Source organism: Zalophus californianus, chromosome 6, assembly GCF_009762305.2.
Source record: "Zalophus californianus isolate mZalCal1 chromosome 6, mZalCal1.pri.v2, whole genome shotgun sequence".
NCBI classification, from domain to species: Eukaryota; Metazoa; Chordata; class Mammalia; order Carnivora; family Otariidae; genus Zalophus; species Zalophus californianus.
Window position 1 is genome coordinate 46590453 of NC_045600.1, and position 24516 is coordinate 46614968.

Genomic DNA, 24516 nt, shown 5'->3' on the forward strand with positions numbered 1-24516 from the left:
GAGCAAGAAGATTAAGCGTTAGTGTTTACAAATTAAATCATTTCAAAGCTCACTTCCCCCTTTGGCTGGGTAGGCCAGGCATTTTATACAGAATCTTCTCCTAAAATGGAGAAATAAGAATTGTCTTGAGTCAGGCCTTCAATGAGGATATGACTCTATTGTTCTTAACTATAACCATGCTGGGGACTGTCTCAGGAACTTGGTCTGTACAACTCTGTAACCCCAGGATTGTGTTTCCATCCTGTCCACCAGGAGATGCGGAGGGAAGAACGAGGAACGTGCAAGGGTGTCTGCTTGCTATTTGGAGCTAGGCTCACATTGACATCCTTAAGTTCATCAGGTTTAAAAAGTGCCGGAGCCATTTGTTGGTCCTTTTTTCTTGGCAAAGATTCTGTAACCTTCTCCAGCCAGCATCATTGAAGCAATCCAAGGATAAATGCATGGCCCTCCTTTTTTTCTTTTTAGGCCATAATATGGGAATAAGAATATTCCCCTGCAAGAGCACATGGTGGGGGTGTCTTCTAAGGCAATGGGAGGAATTTACCAGAATGCAGGGAGGTCCCTTTGGAGACTCAGCCAAGGCAGCCCAGTTCACAGCAGACTAACACAGAATAGTGGAAGGGTCCACGTGGGTAGTGGGGCAAGCTGTGGGGAGGTGGCTGGACATCCTGAAGGACAGGGAGGGAGTCCAGTCTGACACAGGTGACAGCAGCAAGCACTTGGGTCTAGACTAGGAGTTACATGTGCAAGGCCCAACTGCCTGAGGTAAGAGCGGTGAGGAGATGTGGGTGAGCTAAAGAGATGTGAGAGGGAACCTAGGAGGAAGTGGTACTAGGAAGTTAAGGTAGGCGGTACTGCCACTGTGTCCACTGATGCCAGGATGCTGGTCCCTGGAGCCGTGAGAGCGAGGCAGGACTTGGGGTGTGCTGAGCTGGCCGTCAAGACAGGCACTCCGGCATAGGCAGAAATCCAAGGCAGAAGCTCAAGTTATGACTTAGACGAAGCCCCATTGGTAGCTGGGATGGCTTGATGTGAAGCCTGGGAGGTTTGGGTGAAGCTCCTGAAACCTTTGAGATCTAAGATCAGAATTAATTCTAGGGACTGAGACAAAGCTGAAACCAAGTGAGGACGAGCAGGGGTCCCACCGAGGAGGAAGAACGTCGTCCCTAGGGACTGGGTAGGCCTGTCCACAGGGGGAGTTGCCTCTCATATATATCATGTCAGCGTTTCTTTATTTTCCTCAGTTTTAGCAGATATGATCATTATCTTTATTCCTGTTTTACACCCGAGGAATCAGAGGAGTGAATGGAACTGCCCAGTGAATGGATTCATTGTGTCTGGGGTCCTTTCCCACATCACATCTGTGCCCTAGGCTTAGCTAGCTTTATGAAGTTCCTTTGGTGGTGGCCGTAGCAAAGTGGCGGAAAGCCCAGACAGCCTGGCTCTTTACCCCTGCTCCGCCCACCTCTTCTGACTGGGTGACCTTTGCCAGGTCACTTGGCCTCTATGTGCTACAGTAAAAATGAAGACAGTAATACCTTCCTCACAAGTGCAGTCGTGAGGATTTAAAGGGATGGTATATATAAAAGGTTTTAGAACAGTGCCTGGCAAACAGGTTTGCAACAAGCATCACTACTGTGCTCTATCCAGAAACAAAACTTTTTAGGGAAGATTTCAGATGTTAAGCATCATCAATACCTAGTGGATGGATGGATCTGTGGCAAGGTTAATCCTAAAACGTAAATACTGCAAAAATCACCCCTCTTTAGTCTTCCAAACCTTAAAAAAGGCAAGATTTTCCCAGTAATTAAATTTTGACCTAGGAAATAGTGAATTTCAGTGAGAGACTGCCCAGTTTAGAGGCAGAAATTTGAGGTGTGAGTTCTTGCTGTACCGTTTCCTGGCTTTGTGAGCTGGGGCAATTTTTCCAGTGTCTCTCACTTATCTGTGAAAATTACCAATCATGGGTATGACAGCCCACCTCACAAAGTCATCCTGAGAATCACACGAGGTGATCGAGTGAGAGCGCTTTACGATCAAGTTATGCCATGTGATGTGTTCATTCCCTGGACACAAGCCTACTGTAAGCAAGAAAACGTTACTTGTCTGTAGGGTAGGCGAGAGGAGGCCGTTGTGGAATTTAATACTGTGACTTAAATAATCTAGCCCGGCTCGGGGTATTAAAAATTTAGCAAGGTCGCCAGGCGCGCCCCCAAACAGATGAATATGTGGGCCATCCCGAGGAGTCCTCGATCTCCCATCGGCGCCGTTCTCTGTAACAACCAGATTGTGCTTGTGTCATCTATTTCCTCTCTACTCATGCAGGGGACTCAGACCCCATCCGTGTGAATCCTTGCTACGATGGGAGACACACATGTGACACGAGGGCTCGTTGCCACCCAGGGGCAGGGGTAGACTACACCTGCGAGTGCGTCTCTGGGTATCAGGGAGACGGACGCAGTTGTGTGGGTAAGTTGTGTGCGCCCTGTTCGTTCGCGGGGTCCTCCAGCTCTGTGTTAACAGAAGACCAGCGCGTCTGCTTAAGGATCTCTACTGATGCACGAGACACGTTTAGCAGCTGTTAACCTAAATGCTCCTATTTCAATCCTAGAGCACACTGAGAGGATAGGTTGGAGGTGGGTATTTGGGGCTGGGACTGGGAAAAGAAGACATGTATTTGCAATTCCTGCATATTTCGAGTTCTCAAGTTTGGTCATTTTAACCCTGTAGTACTTCTTATATTTATGAAAACATGTTTTCTGGTTATCTTTAGGTTTCAGACCTTGTGTTCCTTTTACCCATGACATCCCCACAAGCGACAGAAATTTCTTTACATTTCTAAAAGAAAAATTGTTAGTGTGTTTTTCTTTTAAATGTTGAGTGGGTTTTATTTTTTACTGTTTAAAGAATTCTCAGAATATTCAAATATTTTCCCTGTGACTTATATACTTGAATGACTTGAGATAAAGATTATCTGAAGGTTATCCTGCAACATGCATTCACGTCTGATGCTTAGAAATACTACAATTTGACATATCCCCGCCCCCCCCCGACGAATTTATTTGTTCTGTTGGAGCATCATGGTAGTGAGAAAACATTGGGTTTTCAGACCTGCCACTTGGGGAACCGTTGATTTAAGCAGTGCTTTTCTGTCCTTATTTCTTCTTAGATGTAAATGAGTGTGCCACCGGCTTCCATCGCTGCGGCCCCAACTCCGTGTGTATCAACTTGCCGGGAAGCTACAGGTGTGAGTGCCGGAGTGGTTATGAGTTTGCAGATGACCAGCACACTTGCATCTGTGAGTGCTAAGGCGCTTCTCTTTTGGGCCAAAGTGGCGTTGAGCCTTGTTCTCTGATTCATTAATGTTTCCACTCTGACCTACAGAAGTTCTGCCATGTGGTTTTAGAAAACAGTTTACGTTGAAATAACCCGAAGCTGTGGATCAGTTCAGCCCTGTGTTGTGGTTTTCCTCTAAATAGATACTTTTGGTGTTGAGTTATTGAAAGGTGTTCACCCAGTTGGGATTCCCGTGTGTCTTGGTATTTGGCCCAATCATGTAGCAAGACTATGAACCTCTAATACCACCAGTTCTAGATAGAAGTAAAATATTTCTCAAATTTAAATGGAATGGATTGTAATTCAAAGATGCTTGTTCCACATACCCAGGTATAGAATACCCTCTGTGATAAAGCTCTTTCTAGGGTAAAGAAAAAGACATCTTTGGACCTAAAAGTAGATCCAAAAGAACTAGGATTCCAGATTCATCCCATTGGTAGAGCCAGATGATAATAGAGAAAATACACTTTTTAACCCACTGAGATGAAAAAGTAGCCGTGATCATAGAAACTGTGTGTGTGTGTGTGTGTGTGTGTGTGTGTGTGTGTGTGTGTGTGTGTAGTTCTGGTGAGTTATAAACTTTAATCAAGGACTATTTTAATGACTGATCTCCATATCTAGTGTTTTAACAACAAACCCAAAGCAGCACTTCTCAGACTTTAATATGTATACAAACCATCTAGGGATCTTGTTTGAAGTCAGATTCTGATTTGCTGGCTCTGGGATGGGGCCTTTGAAGCCCTCAGATGTCCTGATGTTATTGGTGTGGAGATCACACTGTGAGGATCAAGTCTCACCCATTCGCAGGTCTGAACTCTTGGACGTCCTTGCCTTCTTCTCTTTTCAGTGATCACCCCACCTCCCAACCCCTGTGAGGATGGCAGTCATTCCTGTGCTCCTGCTGGCCAGGCCCGGTGCATTTACCATGGAGGCAGCACATTCAGCTGCGCCTGCCTGCCTGGTTACACGGGCAATGGGTCCCAGTGTACTGGTGAGTACCTTGTCAGCCTCAGTGACTCTGGAAAGTTGCCTTGGATGCAACACCCTCACATAGCCCGAACCTTTCTCAAAAGGACTTCTCGTTTGCTTGACTCACACAGCCTTGGACTTGTCTAAAGAGCAAGAGAAAAGCTGTCCTTTGAGTCAAAAAGCAGAGCCAAGGGTGATTTCCCTTGGACTAGACTGTTGAGCATATATGGTTGTCCTTGGTGGAGACGTTCCTGGAGCACTAGGAAGCCACTGCCAGCTTGTAACCTCCTGTTCCTGGGAGCTTGTGTAGGCTGGAGGAACTTTGGGAAAGCCCACTCACCTGTTGGGAGGTCTCCATCCTTCAGTGTCTTTGGTTAATGGCTTAATCTGGCACTTCCAGTCATGCCTGACTTTTAGTTGCTATCCCGCTGGTCGAAGTGGCATTTGAAGCAATCTGTAAACATACATGCAATGCTTTCTCTCTAATTTTTTCCCTTCCTCCTCTCCGGGGAGAGAGAGAGAAAGAACTCTACCGTTCTGAAAGAATAGTAACGCATACCTAAGCACTCACAGCTTTTCTCCCAGAATCTAAAGACGTTTATGATGGTTAAGGCTTGATACAGTATTTAATAAAATCACTAAACTGGAATGCGGACTGTTAAAATTTAACCTGGTTAAATAGTAATAATGATGCAAGACGTTGTTACTAAAGTAGATATAATTCTCTGGGTATATATGTACATGAAACCGGGATTAGTAGTACTTTAATACAGAGATTATTTAGCAAATCTGCATAACCCACTAAAGGTTTTCAAAATGTATCCAGTGACATGATGGAATTGAAACTCAATTTCATGCTGTCAGTAATACCCCCAAATTATGGTAAAATGAGACACTGGGAGAGAATGGTGGGGAGAGGGTCTGTTTGGAGATTATGAACCCGAAACACAGGCTTTCCCCCCTTCTCTTCAAATGGCTGCTTGCATTGGCCAGGCCACCCTACACCTGGGCACCCTGAGTTGATTTGCTGGAACAGCTGTGTAACTCCTCGGAGCTTTACAGGAGCTTAAATAGCACACCCCGCCCTCCTTTACCACATGTTGGCTTCTCATCTTCCTCCCACGTCGCCTCCCTTCGGTTTCCTTGGAGAGGCTGTCTGTGAACCAGCAGACGGAAGCCATATGTTATGGACAGAACAAATGTGTCCGGGCAGCCAGCCGTCCTCTCCTTCCCAGATGTGACTGGCCATTTGGTATTGTCTGAACTGTCTCTTTAATGTTTCCACGTCTGTTGTGCAGAAGCTCTGCTGTAGGGTTTTCTTAAAAACACAGTTTATACTGAAATGACCCAAAGCAGTGGCTCAGTTCAGCCCTGTTTTCTTTTCTTTTTTTTTTTCCCCTCCTAAAAACACCCCCCTGCTTTAGAGCTCAAGTGTTTCTCCAGTTAGACCGAGGTAGATTTGGAATTCACAGATGCTTCTCTCACTTGACCAGCCCAAGAGCTCCATCTGTTACAGGACTCTCCAGAGAGAGGGTAGCCTCCACAGGTGTGCGGGTCAAGGTGTGAGGTGCCCTAACTCCTCATTGTTCTGTTATTTCTCACAGTGGGAATAATATTTTTTCCACTCTCATGGAACTTTGTCATTCAGTTCTTTTTCTTTCTTTTTTTAAAGATTTTGAGAGAAAGAGTGTGTGCATGGGTGTGCATGGGTGGGGGGCAGAGGGAGAGGGAGAAGCAGGCTTCCCGCGGAGCAGGGAGCCCAATGCGGGGCTCATGACCTGGGCCGAAGGCAGGTGCTTAACCAACTGAGCCACCCAGGTGCCCCTGTCATTCAGTTTCATTTAACACACTACTGGCTCTAAGAAATGAGACTACATGGAGAATCAAAATCTTGTCAGAATTTCATATTTAAATATCTGGCTGCTCGGGACAGCAGAGAGAGTGCTTTCAAGGTATTTAACTCCTCAGGTCTTTGGTTTAAAGTTAACAAGTTGAAATTAGTTGCAGCCTAGATGTGATGAGTGTTAATAATCAATGTTAATTGAGTTGATGTTTCTTGCCCTAATCCCTTCTGAATCATTCTCTTTTCCTTCTTTTAACTTCTACTTGTCCTGTAAGACTTTGATTACCTTTGGGGTCATATTAGGACCCTGAAACTGGCCATTTTTCCATGTTGAGGACTTTGGAATAATGCCATTCATTGTTATTACTGCCTTCTTGCTGATTTCTGCCATTTTTTAATTGTCCCTATTCAATCTCTTCTTCTCTGCTTTTGGGATTTTCTCTGGAACCCACAAACTTGAAAACATGCCAAACCCATCAGTTGCCTCCCTAGTGTATTAGTTATCTATTGCTGCATAACAAATTACCCCCAAGTATGGCAGCTTAAAACAATACACATTTATTGTGTACAGGTCAAGGGCCTGAGAATGGCTTAGTTTGGTCCTCTGCTTTAAAGGATCCTACAAGGGGTGTGGTAGACTTGGGATCTCATCTAAAGGCCTAACTGGAGAAAGATCCTCACATGGTTACTGCAGGATTCAGTTCCTTGAAGACAGAGAGCCTCGGGTCCTTGCTAGCTGTTGCCAGGAGGTAACCTGCAGCTTCTTGACACATAGACCTTGAACAAGGTAGCTTACTTCCTCAAAGCCAGTAGCAGAAAGTCTGCGAGCAAAGTGGAAGTTAGATGCAAGTTACTCAAGGGAAGGAGATTACACAAGGTTACAAATAGTAGGAGGGAGGGATCTTTGGGGTTCCTTAGAGGCTGCCTCCCAAAATCAGTTGCCATTTAAGCTTTTCAGACTGGAAGAGTAGAAAATGAATAGTCATTTTCCTAAAGACCTATGCCATGCCTAAATCGGTCTGGGCTAATCATGAAGGCGACTTGGAGGATAAGTATGTTAAGAGTGTGTGTGTTTGTGTGTGTGTGTGTGTGCGTATGCACATATTTAAAGGCATGCCACAGTGTGCTTGTGTCTCTGACCACAGAGAGAGAGAGAAAAGAGCAAAATCGAGAAAAATAGAGATAAAGGCTCTATTTTGTGGAAAGCATGCATTCTTGAAGCACACGTATTTTTCTTTCCTCCATTAAAGTAGCAATAAAAGGGTGTGGGGGTTTGCTCTAGCCAGTTTGTCAAAAACTGAGTTCCCTGATCCGAAGGGGTACATGCATCCCAACGTTTATAGCAGCAATGTCCACAATAGCCAAACTGTGGAAAGAGCCAAGATGTCCATCAACAGATGAATGGATAAAGAGGATGTGGTATATATACACAATGGAATATTATGCAGCCGTCAAAAGGAATGAGATCTTGCCATTTGCAACAACGTGGATGGAACTGGAGGGTGTTATGCTGAGTGAAATGAGTCAGAGAAAGACATGTATCATATGACCTCACTGATATGAGGAATTCTCAGGAAACAAACTGAGTGTTGCTGGAGTGGTGGGGGGTGGGAGGGATGGGGTGGCTGGGTGATAGACATCGGGTAGGGTATGTGCTATGGTGAGCGCTGTGAATTGTGCAAGACTGTTGAATCACAGATCTGTACTTCTGAAACAAATAATGCAACGTATGTTAAGAAAAAAGAAAAAGAAGAAGATAGCAGGAGGGGAAGAATGAAGGGGAGTAAGTCGGAGGGGGAGACGAACCATGAGAGACGATGGACTCTGAAAAACAAACGGAGGGTTCTAGAGGGGAGAAGGGTGGGGGGATGGGTTAGCCTGGTGATGGGTACTAAAGAGGGCACGTTCTGCGTGGAGCCCTGGGTGTTATGCACAAACAATGAATCATGGAACACTACATCAAAAACTAATGATGTAATGTACGGTGATTAACATAATAAATGGAAAAAAAAAACTGAGTTCCCTGGAGAGACTGGACTTGGCTTTGGGCTCTTAGTCTAGTCTGAGTCACCAGCAGGAATTACTTTTACCAGAGTAGAGTTAAATCTTTTCCAGCTTCCCTCGATCAACCCCGGTTTCAACGGTTTCAGGGTTGATTTCAACCTTGTATTGGAGTGAGCCAATGTCTCTCAGGCCTGTTGGTCCTCCTAGATCTTGGTGACTTTGCTAGGTGCAAAAGCAGATTGTCTTGAGTTAGGATCTTTCCAGGGAGGAGCAAGTGTGAGTTGAACAGGTGGGATGTCACTCAGAGCCCTGACTGCTCAGGAGGGACATGAGAAGAGGTACGTGGAGTAGTCTTTCTCAGGTCTCCTGTTCTAAGAATGGAGAGGTTAGGTAAGGTATGGTAAAGTCTGTGCAGCTGCAGGAAAAGAGAGCAGGGCTTGAAAGGAAGGAGTCTCTTACACTCACGGGTCCCAGAGAGAGGGTCACCGCATACCACACGGCGGCACAACCAGTCAGGTGCTTGATTCAATAGGTGGGGAATGAGAACTTGTGGGCGGAAGCCTTTACTGGGGTCTGGAAATTTCACTGGATGGTTTGGAAGCAAAGGGGGTGGGGTGGGGTGGGTTGGGGGGAGCCAGAATCTGGTAATCCGGTGATTGGGTTTGTTTCAAAGGGACTTCACCTGGTTTTGGGTGTGGGCAGAAGGAGGGCAGTGAGAAGAGTGTTGAAACACCAAAGTATGAATTCAAAATGGAGAATTTTAACACATTTTCCATACAGTTTTTTTTTTTTTTTTTACCAGTTTAATAGGTAATAGAATGGAGAATTATGCTGAGATGGAGCCATGTTTCATCATCTGAATAGCAAAGGAGCTCTACTATGCCTTAAACTTTGTTGTCTTGACCTCAGTGTCCTGACAGCTCCTAAAGACCCCTGACATTGATAAGCATCAATGGCAGCTCCCTCCCCCAGTGGTACAACAAGGAGTTTCTCCCTTGCCAAGGGGCTGAAAGTCTTTATGCTTTCTGTCCTGACACTTAACATCCTGTGACATAGGGAGGAGCTCCCCTTCTTTACTCAAAAGCTCCAGTTCCCGCCAAACCCCCACACAGTGTTAGCACTCCTGAGGAGGAGTCATAGTAGCACTCCTGAGGAGGAGTCATAGCCTGCTCTGAGCTCAGGCCCTGGAGTGGCTGACAGGCTTGTTTTCTGTCACCGTGGGAGGTCTGTCTTTTAAGGAGGCATCAAGGACTGTGCTTCGGGGAGACTTAACCTCCTCCAGCCCTTAGGGGATGGGGGCTCCTCACTTGTAATGCTTTCCATCTCCCAGTTGGTCATCTATACCCATTACTAACCCCCGCCCCTGCAACGCTCGTATCTGTGGGGAGGATCCCTGCTCTTTCACTCTGATCAGAATTCCTAGGCCATAGGCTTTCCGAACATGAGTTAACTTGGTAGTTCTGGGGCGTCCCCTCTCTCTGAGTTCAAAAATAATCTCAAGAAACTGATCCCTGGGTTCTAGAATTAGGCCCTGTGTCTCAGGAATTCCTGCTTCCTGTCATTGCCTGGGGTTCCTGTTAGCCTGAGAAGTACTTTTAGCATATGTATTACGAATAGCTTTAACTTCCTGCATTACTTTCCTGCTGGATGTTCATTTTTACAGCTTTGGTTTCACAGCGTTTTGCAGGCCCAGGGAGCTGGGTCGCCACCAGCTTCATCCAGCTAGGTACTGGGGTTGTCCTTCTGAAGAGACAGCCAAACTCAGGGATAATTAAATACGACAATAGAGAACCCATATTGATTAGATCAGAGATAGGGTTTTTGTTGTGCTTGGTTTTGTTTGGTTTCTTTTGGTTAACTGAGGAGCTAACCAGAAAACCTGGTTTGTTTCTGACTTTGCGGATGAATGCATAACTACTTTCCCACCTTTGTAGGTGGACAGGAAGGTAACCGGGGAGGCCAGCTGCTCATCTGGGCAGAGCCTCTCTGGGTGGCATTGAACTTGGTTGTGTCAAGCATTCAGGATTCTTTTGGACTTAAGGGAAATCATTTATTTCGACCAAACTTTCCCAAGACTGAGGACACACAGAATGTGAATTTGCTAATTACAGTGTCAGAGATTCCTCTCCTGTGAACAGACATCTGGGTTTCACATCCAGCATGTCCGCTCACCAGCACCTGGGAGAGGAGCTGAGCCATGGCAAAGGGGCTCGGTGAGAGCATGGTCCTAACAAGGCTGGTACCGACAGCCCTAGAGCAGATTTCACCGGGTGCATGGGAGGCTGGGCGAGGAGCCACCTCTGTCCCCAGCTGATTCACGTCACATTCAGGCCGTCTCTCCGGCATCCTGGGTTCTATGTGTCTGCTGCGGGCTGTAGCAAATGGATGCAATTCACTTCTGGGACTTCTAGGTTTCACACTGATCATCGCAACCCACATTTTTTCCTATTCACACTTTTTAAATCATTTTTGGGGTATCTTTGTGGAGGCGACTGCTTTCTTTTATTTTCAGTTGAGACTTGATCAGACCTACACCCTTTATCTTCCTTTTACTCTGGAAGACTTCCTGTCTTTGCAGATTGCTTAATCATTGGCCATTGCTTTTGTTTTATGCATTTTTTTTAAGAATTCTTTTTTAAATTTTGAAGTAATCTCTACACCCAGCGTGGGGCTCGAACTCACAGCTCCGAGATCAAGAGTCCTATGCTCCACCGGGCACCCCTGGCCATTGGTTTTAATAGTTTGACCCTCAGAGGTTTTTTGTGGGGAGAGGGAGGAGAGCCTTGCTAATGTCGGCACATTCTGATTGCAGTAAATAAAAGGACTATAAACTGGCATTTGAAGTTCCAGGATGTTGCAGTTTTGAGAATTATGAAAATCTTCTGGTATTGTGTGGAGGGGGGGTGCTGAATTGTTGACAATGATAAGCCTAACAAATTTAGATTTTTTTATGTGTTGTTTCAAAACTACTGATATTTTTCTTACACCTTTCTATTTCTTCTAAAGGTAGAAAGTAGAGAAAATTTCTGATTGATTGGGCATTGTAGATAGTAGGACCCTGATTGCATGAGACTGAACGTGCTTCTACCTTAGTTGAAAAAGCCCTGGAAGCCTCTTCCGGCTGCTTTGCATCTGCATCTCCATGCTAGAGGGACAGCCTAGCCAGCAGGGCAAGAACAAAGCCATTGTTACACACATTCACTGCTGCAGGACGGAAAGGAAGTGAATGATTTACAGTCTAAAGGCTAGTTCAAAGGTGATGACTTCCTGGAATTCACTGTGGATGAAAGATGCTCTAGAAATACACTGCAGGATATTTTTTTTCTGGAAGTAACCACACTGCACATTCTTAACTCCCATCACCCTCAACTTTGTACATTAAGCTTGCCTTTAGCTGTCGTCATAGTCCTGCTCATGTCCAGAGGTCTTCTGAGGTTGACCCCTTGCCACTGACCCACGTGTACTAAGGCCGTGTAGTAGCCCCAGTTGTGTGCAGTGAAGTCACGCCGTTCCCTCCTCCCTCCCCCACCCCCTCATCCCTGTTCCTGCCTCCGCAGATGTCGATGAGTGCTCGGAAAACAGATGTCACCCCTCGGCTACCTGCTACAATACCCCTGGTTCTTTCTCCTGCCGATGCCACCCTGGCTACCATGGGGATGGACTTCAGTGCACACCAGGTAAGGTTTGGAGAGCCAGACAAGGCACAGAAAACCCTGACTCCTTCAGTGCGATTTTTCTACGGCCTTCAGTCCCCTCCTATTGCAGACCAGGGCTTCTCCTGTTCCCTCTAGCTGCCTAGTTTGTTACTGAGAGCTCACTGGTTATTAGCGTTCTGGGAGGCCAGGAGTATGACCCATCTGTTGCCCTACCTAGCGTCCCACCCGTTGTGGTCAGCTCCCTTTGTGATGGGCTTTGCCTCAGTAAGTGTGATTGAGATAAAGTACTGAGATCAAGCTTACTAAACAGGAGCCGTATGCACTAGTGAGTTGGTAGTCAGCCCCCATGACTGTTCTAGGAGGTCTTGGCCAGCACGGTGCAATCTAGTGATTGCCATTGACTCGGAGCTTCTCAAGACTTAAATTCTGGACTTCAGGGGCTGAACAGAGTTTTACTTATTTTCTCCCAAGTCTCTTGGGATGTTTGGACAGAAGCCATGGTGGTTCTTCATTTTACCCAGACAGCAGTGGGGAGTCAGCTCAGGACAGGGTGAACTGTGAGAATTAGGGAGATAGTGACAGAACTAAAAGAATCCGGGAGTTCAAAATCTCAGTACCTTGCTATTTTTCCCCATGCAATGCTATTGTCCAAGTACACGAAGGGAAAAACAAAAAACCCCTTGGATAGGAGCTTTGAAGTTAGCTGGTAAAAGTGGATGGGTTGCCGTGTCTTTTATTCCTCCTTTGTACATCTCCTTTACCCCGGCCTCGGAAGACCCCTCCTCAGGGCTGAAACCCTGTGAACAGCAGCAGCGCCACACGCAGGCTCAGCACGCCTCTACCGGCAGCCGGCTGCACATTCCTCAGTGCGATGAGCAGGGTCGCTTCCTGCCACTGCAGTGTCACGGCATGACCGGCTTCTGCTGGTGCGTGGACCCCGACGGCCGCGAAGTCCCCGGCACGCGGACTCCCCCGGGCTCCATGCCGCCGCACTGCAGACCACCAGGTGAGCCAGTCAGGGAAGAGAACCGCTTCCAGCCTCGGCCTGGGGCTCGAGAAGCAGAACCGTGCTGACTCGGGGGGGGGGGGGGGCAGATGATCACCCCTGCCCAGACCAAGCAGACCCTGGGCCGATGTCCGCCCTGTCATCGGCTCCTTCCTCCTAGGAACACTGGAATGGTCTGTGCACACCTGTGTGCACGTTGCTGTGACAGGGACGGACGGAGGTACACATGTGATCACTGCCGCATGCTGGACTGTGGCCTCACGCTTGTCCAGGACAAGCCTGGAAGTGGAGACTGAGCGTGTAGGTCAGGCTGAGGCCACTGCCCTGCATCTGTTACAGCGGCTTCGGGAGGTCTTGGAGTGAGATGATCTTGCCAGACGGGCCTTTCGTCCAAAAGGAAGGCTGCCTGCCCATATTCCTATTCCTTTGCTCCACCTTCCGACTTGCAGCAAACAGTATGAGGGCCGTTTTAGTACTGATAGGAAGAACAGGTAGGACACCTGGGGGTGGGTCTAGCTGGTTTGCTCTAAGCCGATCGCCCCAGCTGTCTCCAGCCAGGCCTGGCATGTGGATGGGGAACATGCCAGGCCACCTGCCCCGGCCACCGTCAGAAGAGGTGCAGGAACCTGTTGTGTTAGCCCATGCGGCCAGAGATGCTCACAGTGAACTCATCTGTTACTCTCTGAGCGAGCACTCCCCGTCTGGGTGGGGCCTGGCGGTCAAGTGCTCACGTTTCATGCCAGGGCGGACTTGTGTTCCTTGCTGAGTTGTTCAGAGTGGGCAGAACTTTATTATGAAGAACATAGGACTGATTTGATACCATTTTAGACAAAATAATTCCTAAACCATGAGCTTGCTATTCAGAGGTCCATTTTTACTACTGACAAAGATAAATACTAATTTTGGCTTTTCACATATAAGAGTAAGAAGAGCCGGAGAGTTACCACCAGTTTTGATCCCTTCAATAATATCGTTATGGCCAGCACATTAGTGCTTCTAAGATGCATATAGGTAAAAATTGGTAATGCTTGATTCCGATGTATGTCCCTGTTTCCACAGTGACACTGCTAGTTCCTCTCTGTCCCTATTTTTAGGAAAAGATTTTGTAGGTCCCAAAAAAAAAAAAAAAAAAAAACCCCACCCATAAAAATCCTGTTTCACTCCTGTCTACTCTTTAAAAAGTCTCGGTTCTAACTCCATCTGGGATTTAAAGAAATCAGATGGTTGGGACACGCCTTAGGGAACGGTTCAGAGTTCTGTTACACTTACTAAGACAAGCCTGTGTTAAGGACAGTGATTCAGAAGGAAGCCAAGAGAATGAGAAGTTAACGACCAAAGGAGGGACATGTTCTCTTGTGCAGACTCTTTCTCCATGGCCCAGACTTCTCTCTTGGTACTGGATGGGCCTTGGCTGCCATTTCTGACTAGTCTCTGCATTAATGGGGTTTGCTTGAAGGGAGGGAAAACACTCTGTGTCCAAGATTTCAAAATATTTAAAAACCCTGCCAACCAAAAACAGAAAAGAGCAAAATCTGTGGTTGAATTAAGAAGGAGCTCCAAATAGTAAGGAACGAGAGGGAGGCACACATATCAGTGATGTGAGGTGCCCATTTCCCAGAAGCTGGGTGTGCTGTGTGTCTGCATTCCAGACAAAGAGCTTTGCCTTATTGGGTGGTCCTCTGAACCAAGAACGTACCCTCCGGGTTTGCAGTGTGGGCCTGGGGTAGTGTTGGGAGCTTCTGCAGGGAATCCCACCTTGAGATGGATGGCTAGTGGTTTGAGGAAGCGACATTTCCCCATCTGGGGTCTTTGAGACACACCTGGGGAAGGAAGTGCGAGACTCCTTCTCCATGAGGTCTTAAAAAGAGCTTGGCTTTCCAAGGGTCATGAGCTATAGAGATGACCTGAAAAGCATCCACTTCCCCCAAACCCGATGAGTCTTGTAGTTGAGCTAGTTGGGTTTGAACTCTGAGGATTTTATTTACCACCCTCCCGCTTTCCTAGAGGTACCCTTTGGTACTAGAACCAAAGTGTAACGTTTCCAACTTTGTTCTTTGAAGCCATTGGAGGTTTTGACCAAAGGAGTGCCATGAAATGATTGTTTTAAAGGGACCCTTCCTGGCTGCTGGTAGTTTACACTGGGGGGCAGGAAAGGGAGGGAAAGCCACGGAACGAGTAAGAAAGCTTTGGTAATAATCCTAGCAGGAGACCATGGGGCTTGGACCAGGCTGATAGGGGTGGATGAGGTGAGAAGTGAAGATTTTCTGAATGTGTTTTGAAGGGATGGCTGACATTTTCTGACCTATCAGATGTGGAAAGCGAGAGAAAGGAATCAAGGATGATTAGGCCTGAACAATGGAAAGTGGAGGTGCTGTTTACTGATAGGGAAAAGTCTAGGGCAGAGCAGCTTTGATGGTGGAAAGGAGGGGCCCCGTTTTTGTTCTGAGATGGATGTTAAACATCCAGGTGGTGGTATCGAGTAGGTACTTGGCTGTATGATTCTACAGACCACAGGCTTTCAGTTGCAAGAATTAAAAAAGAAGCACCTTCTACTTGAGTTCCTTTAGATAAGCCTATGCTAGATGAGTGGACGAGTTATTTAAACATCCTGCAGCAGAGTCCCTGCAGACCAAGAACCGCTATGTTTACAACAGAGTGACAGCCCTTTGGAAGCAAGGCTGGGAGAAAACAGAGAAACCACTCTGCAAGAGCACGCAGGAGGTTGAGCCTGGTGGGGAGCTGGGAGGGGGAGCAGAGAGGGGAGGATGCTGGAGAAGGGAGGGGGCAGAGCTACATGGCGGGAAGCTGGAGCCTGCCGAAATAAAGGTTCAGCTCTGAGCCAAAGGGCTTTCAGGCACTGGAGTGTCTAACGGTCAGTATGGAGTTGTTGGCCACCACCTCTGCTGTGCTCACGGATGCTAATTACAGCAAGTCTTACTGCATATAGTTTTCCAGTGAGCAGACACTGAGGGCCACATCAACAGAGCACTCAGGGAGTTTCTAAAACACATGGCCAGTCTCAGGATTGCCCTTGGGGTGTTAGGTCCTGGAGCTTGAACCAAGTGGGAAAGAATAAATATTACCTTTAATTATCATGTAGGCCACTGAGTTCCCGATGAGGGTCCCCACCGAGTGCTCTGTTAGCAGAGGCTCTGGGCCCAGGCGGAGTGGTCCCCGTGGGCCTCTCAGCCTGAGCATGCCTTGCACCCCTGATCTGACCTCCTCTTGCTACCAATGTGGCTGGGCCTTGATGACAAATCCTCTTGGCCCAGGAGTCTTACTTTCTCTGGATTCCTGTGGAGAGCTTCATAGAGCACTTTACTGCTTTGGTTCAGTGTCTGGGGGCCCGGCCGAGGCCTTGCTGGCAGCACGAGGTGGAGGGAGGCCAGGTGTGGGGAACTTCAGCTACATGCTATATTCTGTCCTTGGCTCACCATCAAAAGCTTTTTGTCCCCATCTGCTCAGAGCCCACCCAGAGGCCCCGGACCGTCTGTGAGCGCTGGAGGGAAAACCTGCTGGAGCACTACGGTGGCACACCCAGGGACGACCAGTATGTGCCCCAGTGTGATGACCTGGGCCACTTCATCCCCCTGCAGTGCCACGGGACGAGTGACTTCTGCTGGTGCGTGGACAAAGATGGCAGAGAAGTGCAGGGCACCCGCTCGCAGCCAGGCACCACCCCTGCCTGTAAGCACCCAGGGACCGCCCCCATTCACCGCATCTGCTCGGAGGGTTTGCTGGAGGGCAACTGCCAGCTCTGGGTGAAGGTGGGGAAATGGGGGGTCCCCAAGGCCAGTGAAAGAAGTCACTAATATGCCATGTTGATTGGTAATCTGGTCTACCCGAGATCCCAATTTGGATTTCATGCTTGGTTTTGTCATTAGCAGTTTCTGTAATTAGAACATCTGGAACTCAGCTCAATGTGCAGTTACCCCTCCTCCCCAGCCCAGGGTGAAAGGAGACACGTGTCACCCTGGGGGCCCAAAGAAAAGCGGACACAATACTGGCTAGTTTCTTTCCCTTAAAAAGAAAAAATCTTTTGCTTTGTTCTGAGGGGAAATGTTTTGTTGTCTTCCTCCCTAGTAATTGGCAGTGTTTTACATAATCCTTGGGAAGAAAAAAACCCTAGAAATTAGAATTTCCTTTAAGGAACATCTGGAACACATCTGTCTAGGGTAAAAACCTTTTCATGTTTTTGGAGGTTCTGTGTGGAAAGTTAACTTCTTCCCCTCTCCCCACCTACCCTTGTTGCCTTTCCTCTGTTCTTCGTACTTTCCCATGGCAGGTATCCCCACGGTTGCTCCGCCCACAATCCGGCCTGTGCCGCGGCCTGACGTGACCCCTCCGTCTGTGGGCACCTTCCTGCTCTATGCCCAGGGCCAGCAGATCGGTCACTTGCCCCTCAACGGAACCAGGCTTCAGAAGGACATGGCCAAGACCCTGCTGTCACTGCATGTAAAGTGGATTTCTGCCGTGGGGGCGGGGCTGCACAGGGCTTTCAGATCTGGGCAAGGGCCGGAGGTAGAGGGAGGTCCTGGAGGGTTTCTGGGCTGGACTCCGACTTCCTGAGTCTGACACTGCTCTCACAGGAAGTGGGGGCACTGCTGCCGGGAGTTCTATCTGACCCAGGCTTTCTCCAGTGGTTCATGGGGTTTTGGATAAGTGGAAATGGAGTTTCAGATCTGTCAGGATACTGAGGCAGTATGGTGATCCAAGGCAAAAATGACAGAACCTTAACCCATCTCTAGGGTGCTCTCCATGCCAGACTCTCCAGAGGGTCCAGGAGGACCAGCGAAAGGGAGTGGTTTCTGTGGTCAGTTAAGAATCCCAAGTGGAAATAAATTAATGACTGCCTCATTGTTGCAGCCCCCTCCCCTCCCATTCCGGTTCTGTGGATCAGTCTCTTCTCTCTTTCACAGAAGATCTGGGTGGAGGGGGAATGCTGGGAAAGGAGTTGACAAGCTTTCCCTACATGCCTGTTGCTTCCTGCACCAGCAGCATCCCTACTGTCAAGGCACTCCATTTTGGGGGAGGGATTTCTTCTCTAAAATGGAGAAAAGAGAAGGGAGTTCACCAGAAAGGCACTGCCACTTATAAAGGAAAGCCATCTGATTCCATTTCTAAACCTCATGCAGCAGGTACTTGCTCATCTAGGATAAAGAACAGTACAGTGTCCGTGTTTGCCTTTACTTTTGTTAATGAACTAATGCCTTACCAGATTCCAAAGAAAGTGCAGAAGCAGCCAGTATTCAGAGGAAGATGTTTTTTCTTAAGATTTAGGTTTTGTAGTCGTGTTGGCAAACACTAGCAAGCTGTTGTGTAAGTTTCTCTAAAAGATGTAGAAACTAAGAAATTGTCAACACCTCAGTCTAACCACCCAGCCAAGTCTGACGGCTGTACCGCATTTCTGAACTTGCCTCTCCTAGGGCAAGGTGGCGGTGCTGCTAGTGGGACTGAAAGAGAATGGAACATGGGTTCTAAGCACATCTTTGGGGAAATTTACTTAAAATGATTTATTCTTCCAAGAAAATTTTGAAGTCAATACTTGGGTTAACAGATCCCATGATTCCCTAGGTCAACGGAAACGGACATGGATGTGCATTCCTGCCTGAGACAGAGGACTTCTACTTTTCAAGTGAAACTATACTTTGACCTTCAGATCCTTCCATATATACTGCCCACTTTTTCACAGGAGCCAAATCCGGCTTTGTTCAGTATTTTTTATATTGACTCTGCTCCCAGAGGCATGTCAAGCCAGCCCCAGAAGGCTCTGTTAGGCAAGCCAGGAACTGGTGTGATCTCAGGGACAGCCAGATGGCCCCTAGATGTTGGCTTTGCACATCTGTTCAGTTTCTCAGACCAGGAGTCTGAGTTGGAAATTGAATGAAGCAAGTACTGTGCAGAGTTTTGCAAAGAAATATCACAGACTCAGCATTAAAAAAAAAAACAAAAAAAACTTATTTTATTTAGCAATGAAGAAGGGAAAACCTTCCTAGCCAGAGGTTTGGTGACCACCAGTCTCCAGTTCCTTAACCCATCCAACTGGAGACTTTTACTTACGCGTACAACCAAAAAGTTTACTTTGTAGTAGGGAGAGAGATGGGGTGAGGGATGACACCTCAGGGGAAAGACTATATTCACAGGGGGAGAGGAATAGATTTTGTCATTATATGTTGGTGAATTTTAGAAAGGCTGTTCAAAAGTGCAGATACCATTTGGAAGGAATAACATATTTTTTTGCCCAGTAAAATATTAGGAACTTACTTTGCTAATAATGTTTGTCCTTTAATCATTAAAGGGGCTGGTTTTCCATGAGATCATTTTAGTAGTGCTGGCATTAGTAGCGATTAGGCACTTGCTATAGACTAATGACTGATTAGGACACTGTGGAAGAATTTATGGTGTTAATTTTTAGAGCAGCACTATAAAATATATACTGTTATCTTCATTTTGCGAATGAGCAAACCCAGGCATAGAGAGGTTAAGTCGCACAGCTAGTCGGCGGCTAAGCCTGGCCGGGCCCCCAGAAGTCCGCCTCCAGGCCCACTTGTGTAACCACGCTGCTTAGCTGCCCCTAAGACTACGTTACGGGGTGTTCACTACAGCCATGCGAGAGGCGGCTGAGCACGAGCTCCAGGGAAACACAAGGAGTCCTAATTCTTCCAATTTCATGTTTTGTTCCACAAAGGGCTCCATAGTTGTGGGAATTGACTATGACTGCCGCGAGAGGATGGTGTACTGGACAGATGTTGCTGGACGGACAATCAGCCGTGCCAGTCTGGAACCAGGAGCAGAGCCTGAGACGATCATCAACTCAGGTCAGAGACTTCCTCCAGAAGACCCCTTTGTATTTCATCTGACTCTACTAAGTGCAAAAGGGGAGGTCAGGTGCCATACGAGTCACTTCACTGAGTGGTACCAGTACCATACCAGCCCCGCCCCTCTGTAAACACACATTCATAGGTAAGAAACGAGGAGGTGATTCTTACTGAGAAACAGGGCTCCCAAGAGAACTCAGGGTGGCCACAGCTGACGCTGCCTGGCCCCGTACTGTGAATATGCCTGGTGCCATCTGGCCGGTGTGTTTGTCTAGAGGAGAACCAGAGGTGGCAGAACAAGTTCCTCTGTTAACCTGCTCCTTGCAACTGAGAGCCTCTCAGGACTTTCATTTTTAAACTTTTCAAACCTAGAATCTCTCTCCACTTCCAGTTCCCTTTTCATATCGCAAATGCTCCAGTCCTGCCACTGTTCTATTTCCAGGTCTGATAAGCCCCGAAGGACTTGCCATCGACCACTTCCGTCGAACAATGTACTGGACGGACAGTGGCCTGGACAAGATAGAGAGGGCCAGGCTGGACGGCTCTGAGCGCCAAGCCCTCTTCCACACGGACCTGGTGAATCCTCGGGCCATTGCTGTGGATCCAATCCAAGGGTCAGCTGGGCTTCCTGATTCCCCTGCCTCCTGTAGATCTTAATTTGAAGCCCTTGGATTTTAAATGCCATGTGGGGAGGGTCAGAACAAGAGCCTAAAAGCTCCAATGTGTGAATTTAACAGTATATAGGATCTACTGGGTGTAGACACTGTTCTAGGCAAAGACAAGGTCCATTCTTTCATGACTGCTTGCCCTTCCCCACACAAGCACTTGGTATACTTTTTAAAGTAAAAAGAAATTTTACCTACTGTTGAAACTGACAAACTTAGTAAGTGAACAAAAGGTTTTCTTTTTTTTGCCAGTATTAGGACATTTTTAAATATCTGTTGCTTTACTAGTCAGGCTGGTATGCTGAGGACATTCTAGGAGGACGGAAGGTAGTAAACTAATGAATAAACTAGAAAATTATTAAGACTGTGGTACAACACACAGAGAATTCAGAGTATGTGAGAGGGACTGGGGACTGATGCGGATCAGATGATCAGGCCAGGCTGCCTAACACTTAACCTGGAATGAGGCGGGTCTCCTTCAGCAGTGCATTAGGAAATCCTAGTGTTGAAATCCTAGGTTTATCTTCATTAAATGGTGAAAGCAACCAAAACTCTGAAACCGACACTTATTTCTTGGACTGCATTTTCACTATATTTAATTTATCCCACAGCAACTTGTACTGGACGGACTGGAATCGAGAAGCTCCCAAAATTGAAACATCTTCTTTAGAAGGAGAAAACAGAAGAATTCTGGTGAATAAAGACATTGGACTGCCTAATGGTTTAACCTTTGATCCCTTCTCCAAACTGCTCTGCTGGGCAGACGCAGGTATTACTGATGGCAGTGAACACACAGCACTTCATTACCCTAAGGGCCGTTCTCTACCTCAGAGTTTACAACAAAACCAGATCCCATCATGTAGAGCTTTTGGCTTAAATTTTTAACAGTATAGCACAGAACTTACTCCTTTTAGTAGGTGTATAAACTGTTAAAGAACACTTTGTATTGATACTTATAATCCTTCCTGGGGTTTTGCGGCGGGGGGGGGTGGTCTGTGAATTAGGTGGTAATTTGAGGGCTAGTACTATGTCCAACTCATTTTTATAATGCTTGCCCTTCCCCCACACAAGCACTTGGTATATTTTTTAAAGTAAAAAGAAATTTTACTTACTGTTGGAACTGACAAACTTAGTAAGTGAACAAGTTTTGTTTTTTTTTTGTTTTTTGCCAGTATTAGGACATTTTTAAATATCTGTTGCTTTACCAGTCAGTAGGCTAGTATGCTGAGAACATTCTTTGGAAAGTGATGTGGCAAGTAGTAAGTTCGGGTTGCCAATACCCAAGTTCCCTCTTTCTGTAGTGTGATTTCCTTATCAGAACAATTTGAAAAGATGCTATATATGTCTACTTACATACTAAAGAGTACAAAAAGGTCCATTCTTAATTTATAACCTAATAAAAAGGACTAAAATGCAGATGAGTCATTATAATCCAGTTGGTCCAAAACAAGTTACCTTTTTTTTTTTAAAGTTACATTTTTAAAAACTATTTGAAATTTAAAGCCAGGTTCCATAAGAAACTTGTTTAGGTACTGCAAAATTTTGAAGACTGCTTCTTTTACACTGAAAAACATGAGCCATGTTACCATTTTAGCTACTTTTAATTCCTATCTAGGAAATAACAGGTCTTTAAAAAATATTTAAGGATTTTAGTTAAAAAGCATTATACATTGCTTATGAAGGGCAAGTATTTATCTAGATGTTATGTTTACAATTTACGAGGTGACACTTGAAATTAATTAGAACAAAGTTTATCTCTAATGTCCTACTTTGGGAGAAAAAAATGCAATCCTGTCTTCCAAGAAAGGATCAAGAGTCTAAATTCTAAAAACTAGACTGCTATTAAACAAACTGAAGAGTGATAATAGGAAAATTTTAGTTTCTAATTTGTATCACTGTATATAATTAAAGTGTCTTATTTCCTATTTTACCTTTGTTTCCTTTCAGAAGGCTTCTACCTGCCACAATTTTTGGCAAAGTTTTCTTTTCTCATGGTATGAAAGATCTCATTTTCCCTCTCTGGTGTTTTAAAAGGAACCAAAAAACTGGAGTGTACACTACCTGATGGGACTGGACGTCGCGTCATTCAGAACAACCTCAACTACCCCTTCAGTATTGTCAGTTATGCAGATCACTTCTACCACACAGACTGGAGGAGGTGAGCCTGACACACCCTGGCCAAGCCTGAAAAGGCAAACTAGTCTGGAAGACATACCACCGTTTATGACCTTTTACCTAATGTCACTAATGACTTTAGTAATTAAGCTTTTCACTGAAGTTTTCATTATGTCTTAATTAGTAGATAACATTGTTCAAGCGTTACTGCTCTTAAAATCATACTTAATGGTATTGCTCACATGCTGCTCCAAAGTGGCAGAACTGATACTAAACTATCCAAAAAAGGAAGTACATTAATCTAAATCTGATCTTCAGAGAATAAAAGACTACACTTCAGTGGTACCATGAGCTCTATTAGCTGTGTGATTTAAATTGATTTTTAAAAAAATGACATTATGGACATATTAGTTGTCCACCTGGGAGAAGGAAAAGTACTGTAATTTAGACTAGTTCTCCAAGGAGGAACATTAAAAACATATCTAGATGTCTAAGCCCTTCTACCCCATCCCTTGCAGTCTTGATTTAATTGGTCTGGCAGGAGGCCCAGGCATCAGTATTTTACTAGATCCTCAATTTGTTCAGCAAGGGTTGAGAAGCACTGATTTGCACAAGTGGTTCTCAAAATTTTAGGGTGGCATCAGAATCATTCCAAGGGATTGTTAGAGTGCCAGGTCCCATCCCATAATTCCTGAATTCAGTAGGTCTGAGCTGAGGCCCAAGAATTTGCATTTCTAGCAAGTTCCCAAATGATGCTGGTCTGGGGACCACTTTGAGAACCAGTGATAGAGAAAATCTTTGAATCTAAATGAGTCAAAACACATTTGGTTAAATTAAAAAAATACATTCTAGAAGGCTAGCTAGCTACTGAAAGTGACTTTTTCTCTTTCCCACCTTAAATCCTATGAATTTACTCTTCCTTTCTGTTACCAGGGATGGTGTCATATCAGTAAACAGAGACAGCGGCCAGTTTGCTGATGAGTATCTCCCAGAGCAGCGATCTCATCTCTATGGGATAACTGCAGTCTATCCCTACTGCCCAACAGGTAAATAAAATGTTCAGGCTGCTCCTTTGGACCAGGGTAGAGAAGGCTGTATCTGGTAACCAATTACCTCTGGCCCAAATACAGCTGCCACTGAGAGCCACTTTGAATGGAAAAGTTAATGGCCAACACATAGGGTACTAATGATTGTTCACCCCTAAGTCTAGTCTACCTAGCTTAACTATACACATAAAAGGTCAGCCTATTAGGATATCTCCCCTTAACCGTACTTGCTGTTGCAACTGGTTATAAAATATTCACCCCCTGTTCCTTCCACCTCTCCTCACAGGAAGAAAGTAAATATGGCATCACAAAGGACTTGGGAGTTTACAATCAGAATCTGGACCCTAAAGAACACTTACTGCAAACAAAAGTGAAGAAAGTGAAAAAGGAATTGGACTTACAAGATGAACACTTTCAGGACAAAAAGACTATAAAACTTGTGAAAAGTTTATACCTCAATCTTTACTACTGTATTCTGGAAAAGCAAGTTACCCCAAGTTTTAAAAAGTAACAATTTTAATTGCTGCTGATTAAAGCAATTTTTTTATAAACATTTCTATCATATTTAAAAGGTCAAGTTCATTCAACTAAGAACCAATTAGAGTATGTGACAACCCTAAATCTAATTTTTTAAATCTAATTTCCTGGCCAAGAAATCAAGCAAGGTTATCCATGTAAAGACAGACACAATCCTAAAGACCCTAAGCCTTGACCTGGAGAAGGCTATGCACAGCTGGTGGGGAAAAACAACTTATTTATAGTTTTCCAGCGAAAGTTCTAAGTTTGGTTTTTTGTTTTTACCTCTGCATCACTGCATTTCTATTTATATTAAAAGGTGCTAGAATGTTTCAATTTGTATCTTCTCATTCCGTAAGTCCCTCTATAGTTACCCACAGAAGTTACTACATTTATAAATACCAAAGATGTAACAATTCTCAAATTTTCTAGATTACTCCAATAAAATATTTTGTTTTCCTATGATTTGAGTATCTGTATTGTCTCTGTAACAAAGCTGGGGGTCGGCATTATAGATACATAAACATAACAGTCAAAAAAAA

General features: G+C 45.7%; 1 protein-coding gene across 3 annotated transcripts in view; it reads left to right on the forward strand.

Annotated features, from left to right (window-relative positions):
* NID2 (nidogen 2) overlaps positions 1 to 24460 on the forward strand; it is a 58547-nt gene extending 34087 nt beyond the window's left edge. The window contains exons 9-21 of one of the 3 annotated variants that reach the window (XM_027569933.2): positions 2326 to 2469; positions 3170 to 3298; positions 4184 to 4327; positions 11710 to 11829; positions 12584 to 12814; positions 16280 to 16501; positions 17100 to 17269; positions 19503 to 19632; positions 20075 to 20246; positions 20909 to 21066; positions 22332 to 22455; positions 23346 to 23458; positions 23745 to 24460. In XM_027569933.2, coding sequence (XP_027425734.1) covers positions 2326 to 2469; positions 3170 to 3298; positions 4184 to 4327; positions 11710 to 11829; positions 12584 to 12814; positions 16280 to 16501; positions 17100 to 17269; positions 19503 to 19632; positions 20075 to 20246; positions 20909 to 21066; positions 22332 to 22455; positions 23346 to 23458; positions 23745 to 23755 — 1868 coding nt within the window. In that variant the 3' untranslated portion in view covers positions 23756 to 24460. Of the gene's footprint in view, positions 1 to 2325; positions 2470 to 3169; positions 3299 to 4183; positions 4328 to 11709; positions 11830 to 12583; positions 12815 to 16279; positions 16502 to 17099; positions 17270 to 19502; positions 19633 to 20074; positions 20247 to 20908; positions 21067 to 22331; positions 22456 to 23345; positions 23467 to 23744 lie in introns of those variants that run through there. The other 2 variants (XM_027569935.2, XM_027569936.2) reach the window with 2 other exon arrangements.
* Positions 24461 to 24516: the final 56 nt, after the last annotated feature.